Source organism: Anopheles maculipalpis, chromosome 3RL, assembly GCF_943734695.1.
Source record: "Anopheles maculipalpis chromosome 3RL, idAnoMacuDA_375_x, whole genome shotgun sequence".
Taxonomy (NCBI): domain Eukaryota; kingdom Metazoa; phylum Arthropoda; class Insecta; order Diptera; family Culicidae; genus Anopheles; species Anopheles maculipalpis.
Window position 1 is genome coordinate 64,499,378 of NC_064872.1, and position 22,830 is coordinate 64,522,207.

Sequence of the window (22,830 nt, forward strand, 5' to 3'; positions counted from 1 at the left end):
CTTTTTTCGCATTATGTGCAACGGTACGGTGGACAGGTTGCTGGTACCGTAGGCCCATAGTTTTGGGGAGATGAGAAACCGCTATACGAAGCGTGAGTTAAAGTGAGATGGAATGTAAACAGTTGGGATAATATTCTATGCAGTATTGGACATAAAAAGGTTCAACAGTTGAGGACGCGTTGTATCAATTTAAAATTTATTTCGTTTGCCAAATAAAATAAAAATAACCGTAGCTGCGTGCTGCTGTTAAATAATATTTGCTAGCGAATCTGATGTATATCTAAATTCTTAATTTGAAATTTGGGTGTTTGCTAAATTTATAACAACTTTGCTATTGTTCTCTCGTTCTGATGAGATGCTTGTTCTCTTTTCTTTTTGGCACTAAGGGTCAATAAAGTATCAATTAATGGGCAAAATTAAAAAAGCCTTTTCGGGTTATAAATTTGAATACGATGTTTTCTATCAAATGTTTGATGCATAAGATTAAATTATTTTTATTAATTTTTTACGCCGGGGTTGCCTGGTGGAGTAGGTGGCAAAGATGCCGGTCTTAAAATGGCAGGACATTAAATTCCATCCGGACCGTCCCCGCGTAGTGAGGACTAGTGATATCGTCAAGTCTTGTAAGTTGATGGTAAGCGCTTGTTCGTTGCGTTCTGCACACACTCCTGCACGCATAGTTGGTAATCGCTCAACGTATGCGTCCGTTTAGAAAAATCAATTTTTTTTATTTTTTCTGCTGCGTTCTGCCTAACGCAACGGAAGTGTTCATAATTTACAGAAAAATTGATAAATTCTTACAAATTTATATCCTTTTTTGTTGTTGTTTCATGTTCTTGTTTCTAAGAAACAAAAGGAGAATACTTGAAAAATCATTTAAAAACTTTTTGTAAATAAATTATTATGTCCAGAAACGCTACAACTGTGCAAATATTTTATAGCACTTCGTACCCACAGCTGTCAAAACGGAAAAGTCATTATTTCTCTTACCGAAATGAAAATAAACAACTTGCCGGTGAAAATTGTTACGAAAACGCCTTCTATGAAGCTGTAGCTTTTTAAGCAGTTAAATTTTTACTTAAACTAGTCTTCCTGCTATGAGATTCACGGACGCACTGAAATCTTGCTGGGTAACCACATTGTTTGGTGCGGTACTGTTGTTGGCCGGCTCCAGCGTCCTGATTTGGAACGAGGTAAAGAGTATAGTGGGCTTTGTATGCCCTTTTTACACCAAATGTTATTTTATTCTTCTCGTAGGGACGCACCATACGCATTCTTCTATCACTGGACGAAGCGCTAAACGATGCATTCACCGTAAGCGCCGACAGTCCGTATGAAAAACAGTACGAGGGACGGCTGGTTCACCTCAATGGAGCGCTGTCGACGGGTGAGCCACTAACTGAACCAGATTACAATATCCAGGTGCAGGCGGTGAAGCTGAAAAGACGCGTACAGATGTACCAGTGGGTCGAAGAATCGGTGTAAGAAGCATAGCGTGGAATGAGTAACATTTACCCTAAGTGCTACTGTCTAAATTGACTTCTTTTGTTTGCAGCGAGAACCGCTTCGGAGAATCTGTTGCAACGGTAGAAACGGAAGATCGATCCTACTTTTACAATAGAGAATGGCGTGACAATTTGATCGATTCACGCAGCTTCTATATACGCACCGGTCACCATAATCCTACCTCTTTCCCCATCGATTCTACCGTGCATCTTTCGGAACATGTGCATATTGGACCGTACGAGCTGGGCACCGCAGCGAAAGAACGTTTCAAAACTTTCCAAGAGGTTACGTCAGATACACGCCCGGAAGATCCATCGGTTAGGATGCATGCCGGACTTTACTATCACTGTAACGACATTTGGAATCCGGAAATCGGTGACATACGCATACAGTTCGCGTACGCAGGTCTCGAAGGTTCGTACGTAACCGTGGTGGGAAAACTAGAAAATGGCAAGATAGTACCGTACGAATCGACACACTATCGCAAAGTGCTGCTGGTCGAACCGGGTGAACATAATCTGCATGAAATCTTTCGCATGGAACACCAACAACAACGAACGACCACGTGGAGCATACGGTTCATTGGATGGGTGTTACTGTTCTTTGCAACTATTTGCTGTGCCACGATAATGCAACATCTCGCCAGGGAGCATCGTTTGTTGCGAATGTTTTTCCCGGACTGTAATTTTACACTTTCCACCAACATAATGCTGTCGTTTTCGGTCGCACTGGTGATTGTTTCGATTGCGTGGATTGTTCATCGGCCTTGGCTGGGTGGTGGGTTGCTGTTTGCAGCAATGTCTCCATTTTTGTACTGTGCCCGTGGGATAATGGGCAGCTATCAGCGGATGGACTGAAGCGAGCACGGGCGATATGTTCGAATTCATCTATAAGTTTTAACCAACTATAGTTTTTCAGTTGAGTTTTAACATGTGATACTAATAAGTTTCTTGCGTTTTTGTGTGTTTTTATAAATTGAATTAATACTCCTAAATAAACAATTTTAATCAATTTTATTCTCAATCGAGGTGTACGGTACAATACGTGAGAATACGGTAAGAACGTGAACAAAACGAAATTGGATTCTCATGTTTGACTGACTGGTATGTGAATCGGAATCATAAACCGATCATATATTTCTGATGTAATAAAGAGCATAATAAATTGTGCCTAACATTAAATTAAGCATAATGATGCTTAATATACAAAAAAGCAAATCAACCGTTAATTTAAATTTACATGACAAACTGGCAGCACTGCTACAATGACGTTGAAGATCCGTTACACAGTGGTTATCCCACAGAATGCGTTTTTCAGTATTTCAAAATGAAAACGAACTTTCATTAAATAATTCCTGAAATAAAACACTTGCAAACTTATTTTTGTGTGGTTTTTCAAATTAAAAGGGTCATTTCGGATAACATTGTTTAAATTGAGTTGCCTTTACTTTGAGTCAAAACGTTGAAATATGCAGTTTACCTGAATATTTCAGCCACAATCTGATGATTTGTTAGCTCAGATGACTTATCAAAGTCCAAAGTCCAGAGTAAATTTTTGCTTTGGCATAAAAATACTATGAAAAAAGTTTTTTCGTCGTTTTAGTGTAAAAAATATAATTTGAATATTTTCTTTCGTTGCCTGCTTCATCTCCCATTGTGCCACGCTTAGCTGTCACTTTTAAAACACAACTGTAAACTCGCAACTGACAACGACCGACGCACCGTAACACGCACAACACAATCGCCTTCGACGAGTGCGTCGCGCACGATCGCGGAAGATCGCTCCGGTACCCGGTGTGCAAAAAGCAAGAAAAGCGTTGTAGAAACCTCGTTCGGCTTAATACGATGCAGTTTTCCACGCGAAGACACCATGTGTAATTCGTTCGCGGTACTGTGATTGCTTCGGTATTGCTGGTGATGTGCGTTCCACCCAGGAGGTGCAGGTGCGAAGCGGTACCAGAGCGTCAGATCGTAGTAGGGCTTCAGTTGCGTTTTTTTAAATGCACGTTGCTTTATAAAGTTCCAGTGTTGTTATAGTAAGCAAGTGGTAAAGAAGTGTAGTTTGATTATGGTGTTCCGATTTTCATCGAATCCCGAATAAGTTTAAAGCTTTTCCGTGGTTGAAAAACCTGTTCTAGAAAGGCTCGTCCGTTGGTGCGTGTATGCGCGCGCGTGTGTGTGTGTGTGTGTTTGGGTGGTGTTGGTTTGCTCCCTAGGGTGGAAGAAGAAGGGAGAGTGCGCGCGCAGCATAAGCCTTACCGAGCCTCTCGGCATTACGTGCGCCGCGCTGTTGCAAGTGTGTGTTTTGTGGAAGTGTATGCGTGTGAGTGTCCCCATATTCATGTGCAAACAGCTTGTCCCTCAATCGGGGTACCAATGTAGCATAGCAAAGCATGATTATTTAAAAAATATTTTGTTGAGAATAAACAATGCTCTTTATTCAATTTGATAAAGTTTGCTTTACATATTCAAGTCTAAAAAATTACATTCCCTAAGGCATCAAACATCATATTTTCAAAATCAAAAAAAAAAAATCACATAAAAAAGAGAGGTCAAACAATTCAACTCCGGTTTGACTGCACTTTTTAGAAGAGATTGCAAGAAACAAGTGCACATCGACTCCCTGGTGGGCACTGTGTTCTCCCTACCAACATTCCAATACGCTTTTTACCGCACATCTTTTGCGAAAACGATGAAAGAATCGCTATCGCTGCACGAGAAGAAGGTCAGCATAATGTCGAGTGCTGTGGGTGGCGGCGGCGGTGGTGGTGACGGTGACAGTGCCGATGATGCCAGGCTAACCGATAAGAAATTGATCCCGATCACGCATTTGCCTGCGTGCCAGAAGAATCCATTACAACCGATCGAAAATACCGCCACCATGGAGTTACCGGTGGGCCACTTGGGTGGCGCCGGTGGGCCACTTCCAACAGCTGGAGGAAATGTGGAAGGTAAGTGTTAGGACATTAGGTTTTAAAAATATTCTTCCCCATAACCCGACTCAGTATGCCCTGGCTCGCACATCTAACAACCCTCGTGGGCATGTGTGTTTGTGTGCGTGTATGCTACCATAACAACACATTCCTATCATCGCATACTTTGATGCGGCTATGCTTCTTACTGTACTTGCTGTATGTTTGTTCCCAGTTTTTCCCTTTTTTGCCATGTTCCGTTTCGCGCAGCCCAATTTGCTCTCCATCCCTCCCGGTTTTGGTTTATGTTGCCTATCTTCCGCCTCTTCTCTTTGTGTCCCGTTTTGTGGCCATGTTTGTTCTCGGTCTTATGTTTTTTTTTCCTCTTTCCTTCTTTCCTCTTTTGCGAACGTTGAGTCATCGGATGCGAGCGGTTATGGCGAGGTACGCATCGATTTGGGTGAATTTTGAATCATGGAACGTTGTAACGATTTTAAACCCGACCGTATGGCGGTTGGCGTGAGCGAGCGACAGGGAAGCAAGCTGTGAACGAAAGAGACGCATCACAAGTATGATCAATCATGCGTACGCATGTTTAGCTGTTTGTGCTGTTTCGTAGCGGATTGAAAAGAGAAAGGAATAGAATATGTTTTGCATTTAATTTTTATCTTGCTGACGAATAATCCACCATTTTTGTTAATTTTCTTGATTTTTCTTGATCAATTTCTTTATTGGTTATGCTTGCCCAAAAGTTGTTTTTGTTTGCCGCGAAAAATCTTTATCCAATCCTGTCCAGAGTACAAAAGCAGGAACATCAAAAGTAGAACATCAACACGTAGAATTGACCAAGATCTCTAGAGGTTGATCGAAGGACCTGTCAGGATAGATTATTGATAGATAGATAGACACACCAAGGATCTTTGCTGTGATCAGTTCAGAGGTCTCGCTACTATAGTCTAAGATCGTAAAGGCTTGAGATGAAGTTTGGATAACGAGACATGAAGTTTCCCTCTCACTATCAAGTATCTTGGTAGATGAGGCTCTTTAGACTTCGAGTTGTCTTTGGTAATAGTTCTTGGGGTAGATGAGGTAAGTACAAAGAGGCATCTTTAAATGCGAGATCTCTTAACAGATGATATCACAGTATCTCTAGTTAAATGAAGTCCTTAAACGACGAGGCCTTTTGACAAGTTATGCCACCCTTCTTCTTCTTCTTTTTGGACTGCTCAGGGTTGAGTACGTCGCGTGGATAAGATCAGGTCGCCAATCCGTTTCCAGGAAACTGGGTCTGGACCGCTGCAGTCCTCCATCCACGGCTGCTTCCGATCTCCATCAGGTTTGACTCCACTTGATCAAGCCAACGAGCTCACTGCACTCCTCTACACCTCGTGCCGAACAAATAATCATTACAATTTTTTTTGTCTCTCGTAAACCAATGAGTCAATGTTCCATCTTATTGAGCCAACACTATTCTTAAGGTTTTGTGAGGCGCAATTGTTTATTCTAACCTTCATACTGAAAAATCTCATCAACCAAGAAACTGAATCTGATGGTTAGAATCCACAAGCTAACAGAAGACTTTAACTCGTAAGTTTACTGAAGAATGTCTCATATCACTTCTAGCTCATGCCTCACATGACGTAGGATTTTATTTAACTCAAAATGTAACAAATTTCCCTTTCCATCCATTATTATATCCCCCGTTGGGGTGTGTGTGATATTGTTTATTTGCCTTTGCCGTAGTTGCACCGAGACGCTCCACAGACGTCATATCAAGTCGAGCACAAAAAAAAATCAAAGCCGTGTATGGCGGTTTTTACGTCACGGTACGGCACAAACATGATAGTCTGCGTTTTTTCTTGCACAACGCAGACATTTATTCGCATTCCATTCGAAAAAAAACCCATTCTGGCTTCAATTGATATGTGTCTTGCAAATATCAATAGTAACGGAGGGAAGAAACGCTCCTAAGCTGTGGAGCCGAAACAGAAAAATTGACGTTGACGATTGGGTTTAAAACCCGTATGATGTCATGCTTGCAATATGGGATTTTAGTTTCGTTTTGGAAGATTTGGATACTAATTTCTCAGTGGATATTGAATAATTTAAAGCAGCTTTAAAGTGTACATAAAATGCTACTTTTGTTTCAAAATGAGATTTTATTAAACAAACAAAAAACTTGTTGCTGCAAAAAATTAATGCGTTGTGGTTTAGTCCTCAAAAACACTTACTCCCCCCAAAAAACCGTAATGTGACGCTTTTTATGTAATATTTTATGTCCCTATCCTTGGGAGGATCGCATCCATTTTATGCGCGCTGCTCACCCTGGTGTCGTCTATCTGTCAAGGGAAGCCAACAACCGACGCCACCTGTTGTGTGCATCATAACCCCAAGGCAAGGACAAGCGATCCTTTTCTTTTTCGGTCCCGTATCACCCTTTTTCTCGCTACTGGTGTAAAGGTGTAAGCTGCAGCAGCTTTTTTTTTGTTCCTTCTTTCGGTTGTATTAAAGTTCTCACGGTATCCATCCATATCCTTTGCGATGTTTCGTGTTGCGCGTTATTCTTTGCCATCTGAAGCATGACGAAGGGTGCTGATGAAGGAAAAAAAAAAAGGAAAATAAGTTCTGTCCATTCGTTGGTCAGTGTGTGTGTGTGTGTGTGTGTCTCTCTCTCTCTAAAAGGATCGCCGTCGAAGGGCAACAGGTTGATTACGTCCTTACTCTCTTTCTATGGGAGCGCGTGCCCCAACAACTCCACCACAATTCTTTGCTTGTTACTTGTCCACGTTAAGGATGTTATGGTTCTTTTAGTTTGGGAAAAAGAAAGAGAGTTGTTGGTTGATTTAGTCATGGGTCCTGCACTGATGACTCTGTCATACATCAAATGCTTTTTAGCCGTAGAGTTGGCAACCGGTATACCCGGGCATTCCATACGTTTTGACGTATGCAATTAACGGTTTTTGTAGGTAAACAATGCTTTCTATCTTGGGGCGGCTCGGTGGTGTAGGCGACATCGGCGCCGATCTTCAAACGGGCAGGACCGGGGTTCAAATCCCATCCGGATCGTCCTCCCGTAGTGAGGGACTGACTAACCTCATTCATTAATCAAGCAATACGGCCAGGCCGTTCTTAAGAAAAAATGCTTTCTATCTATTTATATTCTTGCAATTCTTGCAAATGTTAAATAAATATCAAACTATGATGCAAAATATTATCTTCTTCTTCTTATTGACCTTAGGCGGAGGCCTTGCAAGCCATCAAAAATACTACTGCAACGAAAAGAAAGGCAAAATGATATATAAAATTTATATCACACATATATAACATAAATATGCTAAACGTAATAAAAATGCATTGTTGTTACAATCTATTGCCTACATTTTCGCTGTATTCAGCATAATCATATTCATTTATATTTATTTAATTATTTATTCTAGACTTTTTGTTACTTTCGTGTGTTGAAAGTCTATGTCATGTCATGTCAACTCAATAGGTTTTTTTGTATGTTATGATAAAAGTAACGATCCATTTGAAATTTTAAATCGATTGAATTTGACTCGAAAATATGCACAATACGAAAAAAAGAAAAACCCCATACAAAATGCATGGAATGTTCGGGAATGCTGTTTGCCAACTTACGTGGTCAACTTTAAAATAAATCAATATAAAATACTTACTGCTTTTCGAAAATAACGATGCATACACGAAAAAATCGGAAATAAAAAGTTGGGACCCTTCCTGAAATTTCAGTTCAATACAAGCAATGAATCAAAAGCTACAGCAGTTTGAAGTTGAAAAAAAAAATACTCGGCTATCCGGTTGCCAACTGAAAGGTTAAGAGAGATTAAAGACAGAGCTTCTCATAATATAAAAAATGGAGTGACAGTTGCGCTTTTCACAGTGTAAGCTGAAATATTTTATTTCATCAGGTTGAAGTATTCTTTGTAATCGCTGAAATAAGAATTTCAGCGAGAAGGGGCGGCCCTGCCCGGTGGTATAGGCGAAAGCGGCGCCGGTCTTCAAAATCCCATCCGGACCGTCCCCCCGTAGTGAGGACTGACTAATCAACTACGTGGTATCGGCAGTCTAGAAAGCCATTTCGATGGCCGACATGACCTTAGAAGAGGTCGTTAAGCCAATAAGAAGAAGAAATAACAGAATTGCATCCAATCGTTGTTGAGATTCGAACATACAACTTCTTAGTCTCTTAGGATAGCGGTTCATGGCATACTGCTGCCATGCAGCTTACGATTGATGACGTTGCAAAAGGATCAAGTTGAAAAGTTTGCCACCTCAAGGAGAAACATGAGTCATATCGTGCGTGAATTGACTACTCCGCAAGTGAGTTTTGTGAATGAAAAGTACAATTCTTTAGCGCACCTGCGTCGACATTGTTAAGTTTCGTATGCCATCCACCTACTCTTTGCGTGTGACACTTGACGCGAGTTACGGCAATCCGTGTGACAAGGACATGGCCATAATGAATATCCACGGCAGCAATGGTGGCAGTGAAAGGTGCACCGAACCAAGGCACTTTTCTTACCTTTCTGGAGGTACCTGGTCGAAGCTATTTTCATCCCAAATTCTAATAGATGTTTTTGCAATTTTTCGATGAGAATTTTTGCGAAGATGAGTAATAACTGACCCGCCCCTTAAGTGTTGTTCACAAACTCTGCATCCCTTCGCTTCCACGTGGCTGTTGACTATTATTTTACTTCCTTTTTTTTCTCGTGTACTCTGAACTGTCACTCACTCTGATTGAACGATGAATATGTGGAAGGTAGCTGGTGATGGTGAAAAATCAAATAAAACACCGCCTGTTCGATACGATTGAACAGTTCATGTGAAGCAAATGGAAACGGCAAATGGCGCGTCATGTTTTTGAGTGGTGTCAAGCAGCAGTTGCAGCAGCAGGTAGCAAGTTCTCACACCTTTGCCTGTTAAAAAGATGCCTCAAACGCGTCTCAAAGTCACACAAAATGACTAATGTCACTTTGTATAATTTGTAACGAACAACGCCCTTTTCGGGTCGGGATACACCGATACCTTAAAGTTCGGTTTGGGAATACGGTTTCTGATGGGTGGGAAGGGGGATGGCAGAAGGGTTTCTTAGTTCCTTAAGACATCAGGTGCAGGAATGCTAAGCAGATGTTAATGAGCGTGAAAAGTGTATGTGTGTGAGAGAGTGGATGGGCAAATGTGTCTTTTCTTGTTTGTTTCGGTGTTATCCTTGTCCCCCTACAACACCGCATTCCCCACTTTTTCTTTTACGCCATTTTTTTGTTTTGTTTTTCCTGGAAGCAATTTTTTTGGTTTCTGCTTTCAAAGGTGGTTTAAATTCAGCTTTCAAGCGCCCCCGAAAAAAGCTAGAAGCGAGGGCGTGGGTCACGGCTCCAAAAGGGTTTCCCCTTTTTTTCCTTTGCGCTCCCCCGTGCGGAGCAATTCTTCACCTCGTTTGTCTTAATAGGCCGGTTAATCTTTCCACAGGGTTCTCGTTTTTTTAACCTTCAAGATAGCTTCTTCCAACTTCTTCTGTTTAGTACAAAATACAAAATGGGTTTGCATTTCTTAAGGCTGGCAAACTTTTTTTTGTATTAACCTTTCGCTTTTAAGAGGTAAATAAAATGGGGGAAAATAAAAATGTGTAAAACACCCGAACAACAACATTACGGTGTATGAAGTATGGCTCCAACGCCGCGATAACAAGGCACTAGGTTGGGGAGCGTCGAGCAACGAGGGGGCAAGATAAACGAAATATTGTGAAACCTTTTGCAAAAGAAGCAAGCAGTGGTAAGCTCACCAGTAAAGCCTGGTTTAAGCAGCATTTCAAATACTTTACGATTTAGAGCTTTGCAAGAAACTTGCATTCTCTTAAAGGCAAACTTTCGCTACGTTGTTTCGCAATGATTTTACCCGAAAAGAGGGAAGAAAATGGTTGAGGATGCTTCTTCGGTATTTCTCTGGGTTGTTTTATCTGTTGCGAAAAGCGTACGATTTCTTTTCTTACGCAATTGCATGTTTTGTTTCCTCTCAATGATGAGAAGAAATTCCAATTTTAAAGTCTGACATGCGTGAGCAGCTTTAAAAGAATTAAGAATGAGCTATGTCGCTGGAAGACTAAATTTCTAAGGTGTGAGAACATGATCACAATGTTTCAAGATGCACTGTCTTGGGCTATTTGTGTTGCAAGTGGAGTTACTTCCCATTTTCGCTCATCATCCGGACCATCTTCGGCATCATCTTGTCTTCGGTCCACCAACCAACAATTCTTAATCCTTTCAAGATGAACATAATTTCTCGCTCGTGACGTATCGGGCACTCACTGTCTTCCATGACATCTCATGGCCGACGTGCCGACAAACTGCTTCAAGGACAGCTAAATTTCAGTTTATTGAGGATGAAGTTTTTTTTGTTTGTTTTGGGAGAAATATATCATCAAAAACTGTGATATCCGAAACGCGAAGCAGTAGAGGCTCTATTGCTGGACGCAACAATAGTATTTAATCACAAATTAGCTGGCGGCTGAGTTTAGCGAGACTCTTGGTAAACTTTCGAAGAACATAAAACTAACTAAATAAATAGAGAAATAAACACATAAATATTCTGATACCATGGCTCAAGTATGAAGTTAATAAGGTAACACAGGATCGCTTCAGAAACTCTAATTTACTTCAAACTTATCCTAAGTAACACACGAATGAATCTGCAGTGTTTAGTAAGAGCTGTTCCAGAATCATTCTATATAACGAATCTCAATAGGCAAAATATGTAATAGTTTTCGATGAGAAATAATCGATTAGTGCATAAATCGCATCCCTTTTGAGAATGTTCGTGAAGAAGTAAACGAGAAGGCCTCACGCCATCTTGGTAAACTCTCTCTTAAGCTCTTTCATCAAATTTCTAGGGGGAAAATAAAAAAAACCCAAAACTGACTACACTCGATGAACTCATCTTCGTAAAAAACTAATAAAACATCAACCTGCGCTCTCACCGGAACCATATCTTTCCTTCAACCAACCGGCCAATAATGTTTTGCAAAGTAAAAATAGAAAAAAATTGGCAAGGATATGGTGCGATTAAATTACATGATTAATGGTTATCCCGGGGATTATAAATTCCCATAACTCTTTCTTGGCGTGGCCAAACAGGCGCCATCGGTTGTGTTGTACAGCGTTGCACCACAAAACCAAAGCACTTTTTCCCAATATATTATATCATTTTGCTTGTTGTTAGTTTACAACAGGATGGTGGTCGTACAAGAACAAAAAGTCACCCGCTAGAGTGTGTGTGGGCTGGCTGTAAAGCATCCCGATATACGGGGCTGGTTTAAAGTGAAAGTTAAAAAACCATTGATTGGTGTTTGAATGCGGTGTGGTCAAAACAAACATGCATAAAACTACAAAAAAGATGCGAAAAACTAAAAAAAAAAAACAAGTGGAAACGCTCTTCCACACACGGTACGAGCGTCGAACAAACCCGGGAAACTCAGACTCCATTTTCCTCAATAACAAAGCAAAGGATTCCTGAAACAGGATATACAGCTAGGCCCGTTTATAAACAAAACTAAAACGAGAACAAAAAGAATGAAGTTACAGCATTGTGCCTAGCGGACAAGGTAACTGAGACGCACCGTAGCATAGTAGTTTCATGAGCAGGCGGCTCTCTGCTGCTTGTTGCTTATCCTTTTTTATAGAGCAGAAAGGAATTTTTATATTAATAAAGTTTAAGCCCAAACGAATTGCCTCTGGAGTGAGTCTTCGCGAGAGAGAGAGAGAGAGAGAGGGTGTGTTGGATAAAATAGAGCTAGTTCATAAACACTTGTTTATGTAGCGAATTACCAAACATGACTAGCTACTAACAGAGCGATGTTACTTACTAAGGCGTAATCAGAGATCGAAAAAAGTTTAACGAAGTAGGGAAGGAAAAAAATCTAATCCAAGAAGCTCATAATACAAGAGGTAACATTCACGTACCAAAGCAGCAAGTAAAAAGCTACTCAATGCAATTTAATTTTACATAATTTATTGAGATTTCCTGCTGTTTTGGCCATTACTGTGGTTATCAATTAAGCATATTACACTCCAGCATTTTTGTATAGGGTGGTCCAGTGGTAGAGGCGCCTGTTTTCACATGGCAAGATTGGGTTTCAATTCCCATCTGGACCGTTTCTCGATAGTGTGTGGACTGGACTATCCAACTTTTTCTTTTTTTTTTTTGGTTTAATGACTTAACGTCGGTCATACAATGGCTATAACTAGACTTGCCGATACCACGTAATTGGATAGTAAAGTCCTCAATACGGTGAGACGTCCCCGGATAGGATATGAACCCTGGTCCTGGCGTTTGAAGCTGTCGACTATACCACCGGGACGCTTCCAACTACGTGATATCAATAAGTCTAGTAAGTGACTTCTGATGGCTGGTCTGACGTGACCTAGTAGGTCGTTAAGCCAAGGAGAAGAAGACAGCAAATAGTCAATGTACTGATAATGTGAAAATATTTATGCCAGTGAAGACAATTGACGAATGCAAGATGCTAGAGATGCTAGAAATACGACTGTGTCATCAACGGACAAGGTTTGACGTGAACTTTTCAAATGCGTGAATGGATAAAAAAACTGATATTTGTGTCTCACCTCCAAGAAATTATTGGTTGCGGGAGCAGAACCTTAGGGCTAATATTTAAGCTCACGAAAGACTTTGACGGTCCCGTATGCGTAAAAACACTGTTCTGCAGTTAAGTTAGGCCCATTTTAGAGTATGATTCGGGCGTTTCGTTCCATTATGCCGCAACATGGGTAAATATATTAAAGGCCTGATACGGCATTTCAAGATTAAACTAGAGAGATCGTACTAATTTGCCGCACTACAACAAACGCCTGTTACTGTCAGGTTTCTTCTTCTTCTTCTTCTTCTTCTTCTTCTTCTTGGCTTAACGAAGGTCATGCCGGTCATCGAAATGGCGCGTCAATTTAACGGGTATTCAAGTTACTTCGGCTATAACATGAACAATATTTAGGCGCTGCAGTACGAAATACTGTACATGGTACTCTCGTAAATCCTGTGTGGCGGACGGGAAATTAATTTTTAATAAACAACAATTATTAACAACACCGTATAGAGCAGTAGGTTTTGAAGTAATACAAAAACACTACAGTGCGCTGTTACTGGATATCGGGAGTATCATTATCGCTTCAGGATCAGTGGCTAGTAGTCAGAAACCTAAGTACAGGTTAACATTTTATTTGAAAGCATCCAAAAACATTATAAAAGTTTTTTTTTTTTACTATACAAGTCGGCTTCTTCTGGGCTTAGCGTCCTACGAAGTCACACAGGGCATATAATGACTTACTAGACTTATTGGTACCATGTTGACGGGTAGTCAGTCCTCACTACAGAGATACTATCCGGATGAGATTTGTACCCCAGTCCCGCCTTATAAAGACCGGTGCCGTTGTCACCTACACCACCTGGCCGCCCCGGCTTGTACATCTTGTAAATATAAGCATGACAAGAGTCTCGTGTGTGTGTGAAATTTTCTATTAAAGGATATCTGGAGCACCTTCAAGGATATTGTGGGCATCTTACTGGGCATCTAACTGGTGCCACGACTGACGGGTAGTCAGTCCTCACGCCTTGGAAACGATCCGGATGGAATTTGAACCTCCGTCCCGCCGTGTGAGGACCGGCGTCGCTGCCGCTTCTACCATCAGAGCGCCCAGCCAGGACACAATTTTTGTATAGAATTATTGTATAATTTTTCCTACTGAAAACACACAAAGACTGGAGCGAAAAGAAAACCTGCCCACCACTGACCTTAACATCATTAAGGCCAGAGCCACACACACACACACCACGCTGACCACAATCGATGTAACCAAATCCACCAGTATGCTCCACAGTGCACCATAATTTCCCAAACGTTATCCGGAAACCGGAAGCGCAACCGACCAACAACAGCAGCTCGGAGTTCAGTGGAAAATGTCGAGTTTTCCATTCCAAAACGAGAGGGAGAGAGAAAAAAACATCACACACAGAGAGGCCACCCATTTTCTGGACCCATAGCTGGCAGGTACCGCAGGGAAAGAACCAACCATGATTCTGCTCATCGTTACCATAACAGCGGCCTACGCCACGTGAAACACACACAATCGACGGGTTAAAATCTGAGCAAAATCAAATGAAGCAAACGGCGAATGAAATGTGCGAGAGTTAAAAAAAAACAACGATTTCAGAACTGCATCCACAGGACATGGATAACACTTTTCACAGTCAGTTGCAGTTCTACCGAACCAGCACACAACAGCAGCTCCACACCGCAGCGTTTGTCTAATAGTTGACAGAAAAGGCTTTCGAAAGCTCGTTCGCTCCAAAAATGCAGTTGCGCGGTAATTGGAGAAGCGAAGCAAACGGGAACCGGAACTCCGGAAGTGCCACCGTTGAACGGAAGTGCCCAGGCTCTCTACACGTTTTTTTTTCGTTCTTCAGTTCACTTTTTTGTTGTTACTGCTGGCGCTATTGTTGTCGCGAAGGAAACAGTGTTTTTCGCGTCTGTTGGAGTTTTTTTTTTTGTTTGGTTTTGTTCTACAACACAATCTCACCACCGGTAGAAAGTTGGCCAATTTTCACCAAATCCCAGCTGGGGATTTAAAATAGTTAGTCAACTGTAATGGGTCCTCGGAGCAAAACGGCTACATGTACACAACCGAAGCCTAAATCGCGCTTGCCAGTGGAAAAACAGATAGCGAGAGAAGGAGCGAGAGAGGGAAAGAAGGAAAACAGCGCAGATGGGTGCAGATGTCGCAGAACGCAATGGCGCGCATTCACTTATGCACCATGGGGCGCACAAACAAGTCAAGCTTCCCACGTTTTGTGAGTGTGTACAATTGGTTTTTCTCAGTGGAAACCTGGCGCAACTAGAATCCAGTCGGTTGGTACACTCGGGAATGATCGATTCCCGATGCAGTCGTAGGGATTTGCATTTTCAGTGAAATTCAATGATCCATACCACAGAGACGAGCGTTTTGGGTTGCATTTAAAGTTCAAAGCTAGGCTGAGGATGCCCTCTTACATGAGTGACTACCACCATTGTCGAGGACACATTACAGACAAGTGGAACATTTTCTTCCTAGTGAGGAAAATCTGTAATATGCTTCAAGGCGGTTAATTTGTGAAGATATGAGGACTTCAAATTGTGGCAAAATAATCCACTTTTGAAGGGAAGTATAAAACCAATAATCTTGTCTTAAATTATGGAGTTAAGTGTGTCCTAAATTATCGAGGAAACATCTGGCACCGATATTCTTGGAGAATTAAATACTATAACCGATCCAAACCACACCACAGGGAGGCCCGGCGGAGTAGGCGATAGCGGCGCCGGTCTTCAAACGGCCAGGACCGGGGTTCAAATCTGGACCGTCCAACCGTAGCGAGAGCTTGAACATTCAACTACGTTCTATGGGCAAGTCTAGTACGCCATCTGATGGCCGGCATGGTCTTAAAAGGTCGTTAAGCCAAAAAAGAAGAAGATACAATCGTAAACTTAATCGAATTTTAAAGCTAAAAACGATGGTAAACTGATGGAACCAAAGCTAAAACCGAGACAGGATCTCAAACAAAAAGAGCAAAAAATTTGAAAATTATAAAATTTGAAGTCTAGAACGAAAAGAAGACACAGAGATGCCAAAATCAAAAAACGTCAGAATAAGCATTGAAATGGCGGAAACAAACTAACAGTGGATCGTTTGAGCCAAATACTGTCCAGCGCGCAGGAATCGTTAAAGGTGGCGGAGGGATAGCGCGACGGAAACTCCAAAAATCAATTCAGCGATAAATATGGCTTGGGCTTGGGAACGTCTGGATTCCAAAGAGGGGAGCTCTAAAATATGGCACCGAATCGAGTAGGGTGGTAATTCAACGAGCGAGCGACCAAGAATGCGCCTAATCGCGATGCGAGTTTGCACCCTCTCAATTCGGGGGGTCTAGGCAGTGCATACAACACTCGCATGTAAAAGTATCGATCAGACAAGGCCACAATACAGCGTTCTAAAGCACTGAGGGTCCGAGAACTTCGAGGATAGTCCTCGGATAAGTCCAAGTGTCCGGTAAGCCGAATTGATCAAGTTCGCGATGTGGTCGTCGAAAAGAAGCTGAGTGTCAAGTGTCACTCCTAGGTCGCGACTCAGCGGGCACCCATTAATTGAATAGTTGAGCCTACAGGGCAGAGAGGAACAAGAAAAGAACATAACACTACCACCGAGACACCAGGTAGAGAAAAAAAATTGCAAAAGATTGGAGAGAAGAACTATCGGTGGCACTATGGAAAGGGATAGCTACGTGTAGCTACGAACTACATGGCATCGGAGGAGTAGCTAGCTTGTAAGCCATTAGATGGCCGGCGTGACATAGAAGGTCCGCTAAGCCAAGAAGAACCGATCCAAGCTAGAAATATACATATATTCAAGTTAGTAAACTATACACAGACTTTCCCAGAATTTAGAATTAAATATAACTTAACCTGAACCATCTGAGTATAAACACACATTATAAACACACACCAACGAAGAACGTCCCTGAAATCGTTCGTCTACCGGCAAGCATCAAACATCATCACAAGTCTACTCCCCGGGCAACAAATAAAAAAAAACCTCCCAAATCCCACCCCTTTTTCGTTTGATCTATCGGTTGGTTCTAGTGGTTTTATGTGAGGTGCCATGCCAAAGGATTGCTCAACAAGTGCGCCGTAATAAAGTTTTATTATTCCACAAAACATCTATCGAATAAACATCGAATTTCTGTCTGCTTGAACATTCGCCCTTCGCAAATGATCGTCCAAAGCCGCACAGAAAAAGTTCATAGAGTTGTTTTTATTCAAGCGCTACCATTTTCACCGCCCCACACAAAATCTTCCCCCCATCGCTGCACATATTTGATGCCATATTAGCAGCACCAAGCTGTCTGCTGCTGATGATCACCGTATCCACTACGATGGCCGTACACAATATGTTTGAATGGTATACCAATTCCCACCCACAAGTGACCGATAAAATTAACTGCTGCTCTTCTGCACTTCTCATCTCAGAGCAGCAGCTCATTTTACTACCAAATTGCTTGGAAAAGCCAACCACCACCAGCAGCAAAAGAGTTACGGAAAAGACACGGGGAATTAGATGGAAATTGGAATTTTCCTCTGCTTTTACAGCGGATCCGGGGTATGAAGATACCGGAGCTACGGATTTGAAACGATTCGAAGGGATTTAAACCGACGGAATCGGCCCATCATAGGAAAAAGGGACACGCGAACTCGGCCAAATGCAGAAGCTTTTGTGGTGGGGCACCAGCAAAGTACAAGGGTTCGGCCCGAATCGAATTTGGTTATTTGGTTCCTTTAAAGTCCTTCCTCAATCCTTCGACCCGTATGTACCAAACTCGATTCGATGGTTTGTGTTGGCCTATAAAAATCACAACAATCTCAACATTTTCTTCCCGTGTCCACGCTTCCCCCCTCCAAAAAAACAGGAACGTCCTTTGCCGACGACCTGACCTGACACACGGTTTCTGTCTCGTTTCCTTTGTATCTATCGTGTTTCGATAGGAAAGTTTATAGCCTCAGCGAAGAAGGGGGGGGTTTTTCATTGGTTAACCGCAAAATGGTACATGGAAAAAGGGGTATGGGATTACCCTTCCGATCTGAACCGTCCAGGATCAGAGAGTTTTCAGCTTTAAGCCTACAGCAGCAGCACCAACCAAGCAGCGTACCAGCCGCATCAGAGAGGAGGACAGCAAGAGGAGCTAATTCGTGAGGGCTTTGTCTGTTCGTACTGCTGTGGGAAATTGGTGACGATAAATAGTTGTAGCTTTCGTGGCAGCTAGATACAGTTGAATTTCGGATCTTAAGCCTTTGTAGGGTGTGTAGATATCAATTCTGGACCGACTAAAGTTTGTACGTGTAAAATGCTTTTAGGTTAGTGCGCAACTTGAAGCAAAGCTTTAAAACTGACTTCATTATCATCAGGGATTTTTATTTCGAATTCTGGCGAATATAGCTGAGAAATCAGGAATCAGAAATTTAGAAGAGAAACAAATCTCCACTTTTAATACAACCAGCACGCATTTCTTCCTGAAGTCATGAAATATTGCTGAAACTTAATCACCCATTTCTGTGCCTTTACTGTCATCATTTCGTTCTACATCATCTTTACAATGACGTGAAAATTTATAATAGCATTACGCACCCAGCGAACACCCCATAACGACAGTTCCCGGAAAGGTTCGAAACAGCATCGGAAATGCAGTAAACCTTCACAGCAAACCACCGAGGGTTTCTACCACTACTTCCAGTGGGCTAGCGCAACTAGAAACTTTGCCCTTTCGTACACCATGCCATGCGGCTTACTAACTTTCGGGTGATAACTAGAGGGCAGCTTCCGCCTACGTCTAAACCCGAACAACAAACAACCCACGGCTGGGTCTGGAAACAACGATTTCAATTGCAACTGCAACTATTTACCTTGCTCTCCTTCGCCGGAAATCCCCGGAACCTTGCTGTAACGATGTTAAAAGGCCTCTATTTCGCCAAACTTCCGGCAATGGCAAAGCACTGTCTGCAGTTTTCCGATTCCGCGTTTTGCGTTGTGATGCTGATGACCCCGTATGCTGGCGTGGCTATTGGCAGACGGCCATCACCTCTCCATCGGCAACGGGAGTAATAGTTCTGTGCGCGGTTTTCGGTATGATATGACCACACAAAAGCCGTTCCATGTTTACACAATATCCATAGGCCAAAAGGGACGCGCCGCTTGCGAATGATAAACCAGACCAGGACGAACACCTCAAAAAGCCTGGCAGTTCAGGCACTTGTGTGTCTGGACGGAATTGTCTCGCGAACCGGATGTTTTAGGGGGGGTTGAGACTACAGCAGCGAACCTCCCGGGGTTTTACAGGACGGACCGCCAAAGTTAGTCAAACCAAGTGTAAACTCTCGCCAGCTCGGCCACTGTGTGTGCGTTGCTGGTCGGCAAAGTCTAAAACGACGTTGACAGTGCGACCTTCCTTAAACCGGACCTAATACCAATCGGTGAGGAAGCAGCAAGGGAGAGGAAGCGACGCAGGACATCCCAGTGGGTACTCCCTAACCTGAGCAAAAGGTCATCCAGTGTGCAGTGTTGCCAGCCCGGAGAAAACGGTAAAGTTTTGTGTACAATTTAAACACTTGCGTCCCTCTTGCATGCTTCTCGCAAGCGGAAAGTTTTCACTACCGGCGAGGGTCAAAGGATGTTAAACGCCCACCACCACTGTCGTGCACAATACACCCAGAGCGAGAGAGAGACAGAGCGAGAAGTTGTAATGGGACGCTTTTCCTGTGTGAGTGTGCCGCCGTAAAGGAACAGTGTTAGGGTTAAACTATTCGAGTTGAATGGAGCAAACTTTTACCACGATTTGGTGGATCTGTCGTAGCCCAGGTCCAGCCTTCCGGGTTCTTCCGTTACCCGCTCGTTCGACGTTAATCCGTGGACCGACATCCGATTGTCCCGCAATATCCACAACTCGTTGGAAAAGTTGCATTATGGAATATAAATATTGCACCCAGAACTATCAAGCAAATAGCCTATCATCTGTGCTGTCATTCTGAGTTTCTCGGTTCGGGCGGTTGCAGCAGGGTGGGGGGATTCTTTCGTGTGACAATTCTATTATCATTTTAAGTTATTTATGAAGTGTTACAGCTGGCGTCAAAGAGTGTGGTACTATTTTTTGAATTAATGAATTAATGCAAAAAAATGAAATAAAATGAATTAATGCAATATAAAATTGTTGAAGAATTTGGGATAAACATTGTAGATTGTGGACCTCTAATGGCAATAGTTCGATGAGTTATTTGTTCGTATAATTTTTTTCTTTATTCAATTCATCAACCCGACAATCAACCTCTTCGCAATTTATGCTTGATTGAGGAATCACCAGTACTGTTGACGATTGAGTTATTAATGGCAGATGTAGGAATGCCGTCACCTCATCTCATGAATCTTGTGTCCACTTGGATTGCTCTGCAAGAACTTCATGGTTTATTCCCTGGGAAGCTTGTAAGGCTGTTAAGCGTCACCATGGACGGGGTGCAGTGCAAGATGAGAGTTTCGAGCATGCTGTCGGAATCGTTCGAATCTCACCGGGGTCTTAGGCAAGAGTACGGACTCTCCTGTTTGTTGTTCAACATCGCTCTGAAGGGTGTCGGGTGACTTCGACATGCGGGGCACGATTTTTATCCGTTCTCTCCAATTCCTTGGCTTCACGGAAGAGATCGAAATCATCGGACGGACAACTGCGGCGGTGTGCGGTGCGTACACCCGATTAAAACGAGAGGCCAATAGAATTGGATTGAGCATCAATGCGACGAAGACCAAATACCTGCTTTCCGGAGGCTCTGACCGTGATAGAGCCCGACTTGGAAGCAGAGTATCAGTTGACGACGACGATCTCGAGGTGGTAGAGTAGTTCTGCTACCTTGGTACGATCGTAACTTCGGACAACAACGTAAGCAGCGAAATCCGAAGGCGCATTGTTCAGGGGAATCGTGCCTACTACGGACTCCACAAACTTCTGCGATCCAGAAGACTCCAACAACACACGAGATGCACGATTTACCACACTTTGATACGTCCAGTAGTCCTCTACGGGTACGAGTCTTGGACTATGCTGACGGAGAACGCCAATGCAATCGCGTGGCGAAGGAGGATGAACCACGAGCTAGCTGAGCTGTTTGGCGGTGCTGATATCCTGACGGTATTCAAAGCTGGAAGGATACGTTGGCTGGGGCACGTGATGAGGATGTCGGACTCACGCCCCACCAAGAAGCTACCCGTCAGCGACCCGTTCGGCACGAGGCGTTGACGAGCACATCGAGCTCGTTGGTAGCAGAGCAACTTTCTCTCATCTGTTCAGCAAAAATTAAACCACACTCAATCAAATAAGCTCTACACTCCAAAAAAGTTACAGGCACACTTTAAGAATAGAAAAAATAGACAAAACATTACAACAAAAATTAATATAATGTGCGATCCCTCCAACTTGATTTTGTGTTATGCTGCGAACTAAAATTTTCTTTCATACGATACATCACGAGCGAGAAATTATGTACATCTTGAAAGGGTTAGGAATTGTTGGCTGATGGACCGAAGACAAGTTGTGGCCGAAGATGGTCCGGATGATGAGCGGAAATGGGGAAGTAACTCTATTTGCCTTAGAACCATACCTTAGAAAATAAGTCATCCAGCGACATAGCAAAACAATAACCAAAGTGCATCCTAGGAATGTCTGGACAGGTGTCACAATAGTATGTAACTTCCCGCCTTCCTCCAGGCATGCTACGGTCAGAACAATCTTTGAAGTCCCTTTTTACCCCTTTTAGTACTACGTGTAGCTTTCCATTCAGACCAATTTCGTCGGACTGCGACGTAATTGCTTGCTCCCGTTGCTGGCGATATGTGCCTCTCAATTGTTCGGCGAGTGTCTTTAGGAATCGCAGATGGTTTAGTTGCTTTTTCTCCTTTTTTGGTCTTTTCTTGTTTATATGAAAGGTATGGATTTACTAGGGAAATTTTCATGTCCCAAAAGAAAAGCTTACGCCACCATTTGAGGGAGTTCACACTTGAAATCGTTCGGGGCGGATCGGCGCCGCTTGAGATTGGACTTCAAATCGACCGGTCGCTGGACCGGCGCCGTTCGAGTACAAAAGGTTAAACAATTTTGTTGTACAACACAGTTATCAATATTTGATATTATGCAACTATGTTTGAAGCATATTCTCCAGTAATTAGAATGGTCGTCGGTATTTTAGCAGGATTTCAATAAATACCAAACAATAAAGTTGAAGGAAAAGAATATACTCACGTCAATCATTCATTATCTATGGTGCCTTTACCCTAAAACTCACCGTTCTTTTTAACTTGCAATGAGTTGCATAATTGATAGCTCATCTAACTTAATACCTCGACATGAAGAGAATAACAGGCACAGGTTCCTATCCTAGTTTACATCACCGAAAGAGGCTAAAAAATGGTTATATAAGCCTACACGATGGATGGCAGGGTTTCGATCTTTCGAAGTTTGTGTTCATTATGACCGTTCGAAATGAAGACTGTGTGTATTAATATCACAATGTAAAAACATTTTCGTGTGCATCCTTGCTGCATTTGGGGTCGTTCGTTGGAGCTCCAAATCTTTGGATCGTTGGGCAGTTGAAAGTACATGCAGAAGACACATCCATTAGAGGAGAGTGCAGCGCTGCTCCCGTATTCATTCTCAATGGAGTGTGAACCAGTCGGAAAGCATTGCCATTGATGTGATGCCGGTGATGTTGATGATGATGGGAAGTCTATATTGGGAAACGAAGATTTAGAGTCTTGCTGTGCAGGCGGAGG

At 42.6% G+C, this 22,830-nt stretch overlaps 1 protein-coding gene across 1 annotated transcript; it reads left to right on the top strand.

The window, feature by feature from the left end:
- Positions 1-1,097: 1,097 nt before the first annotated feature.
- Positions 1,098-2,363, top strand: LOC126562475 (transmembrane protein 43 homolog). The gene is made up of 3 exons (XM_050218991.1): positions 1,098-1,193; positions 1,258-1,481; positions 1,556-2,363. Exons 1-3 carry the CDS (start codon positions 1,098-1,100, stop codon positions 2,361-2,363), a joined length of 1,128 nt encoding a protein of 375 aa, XP_050074948.1.
- The last annotated feature ends 20,467 nt before the right edge of the window (positions 2,364-22,830 follow it).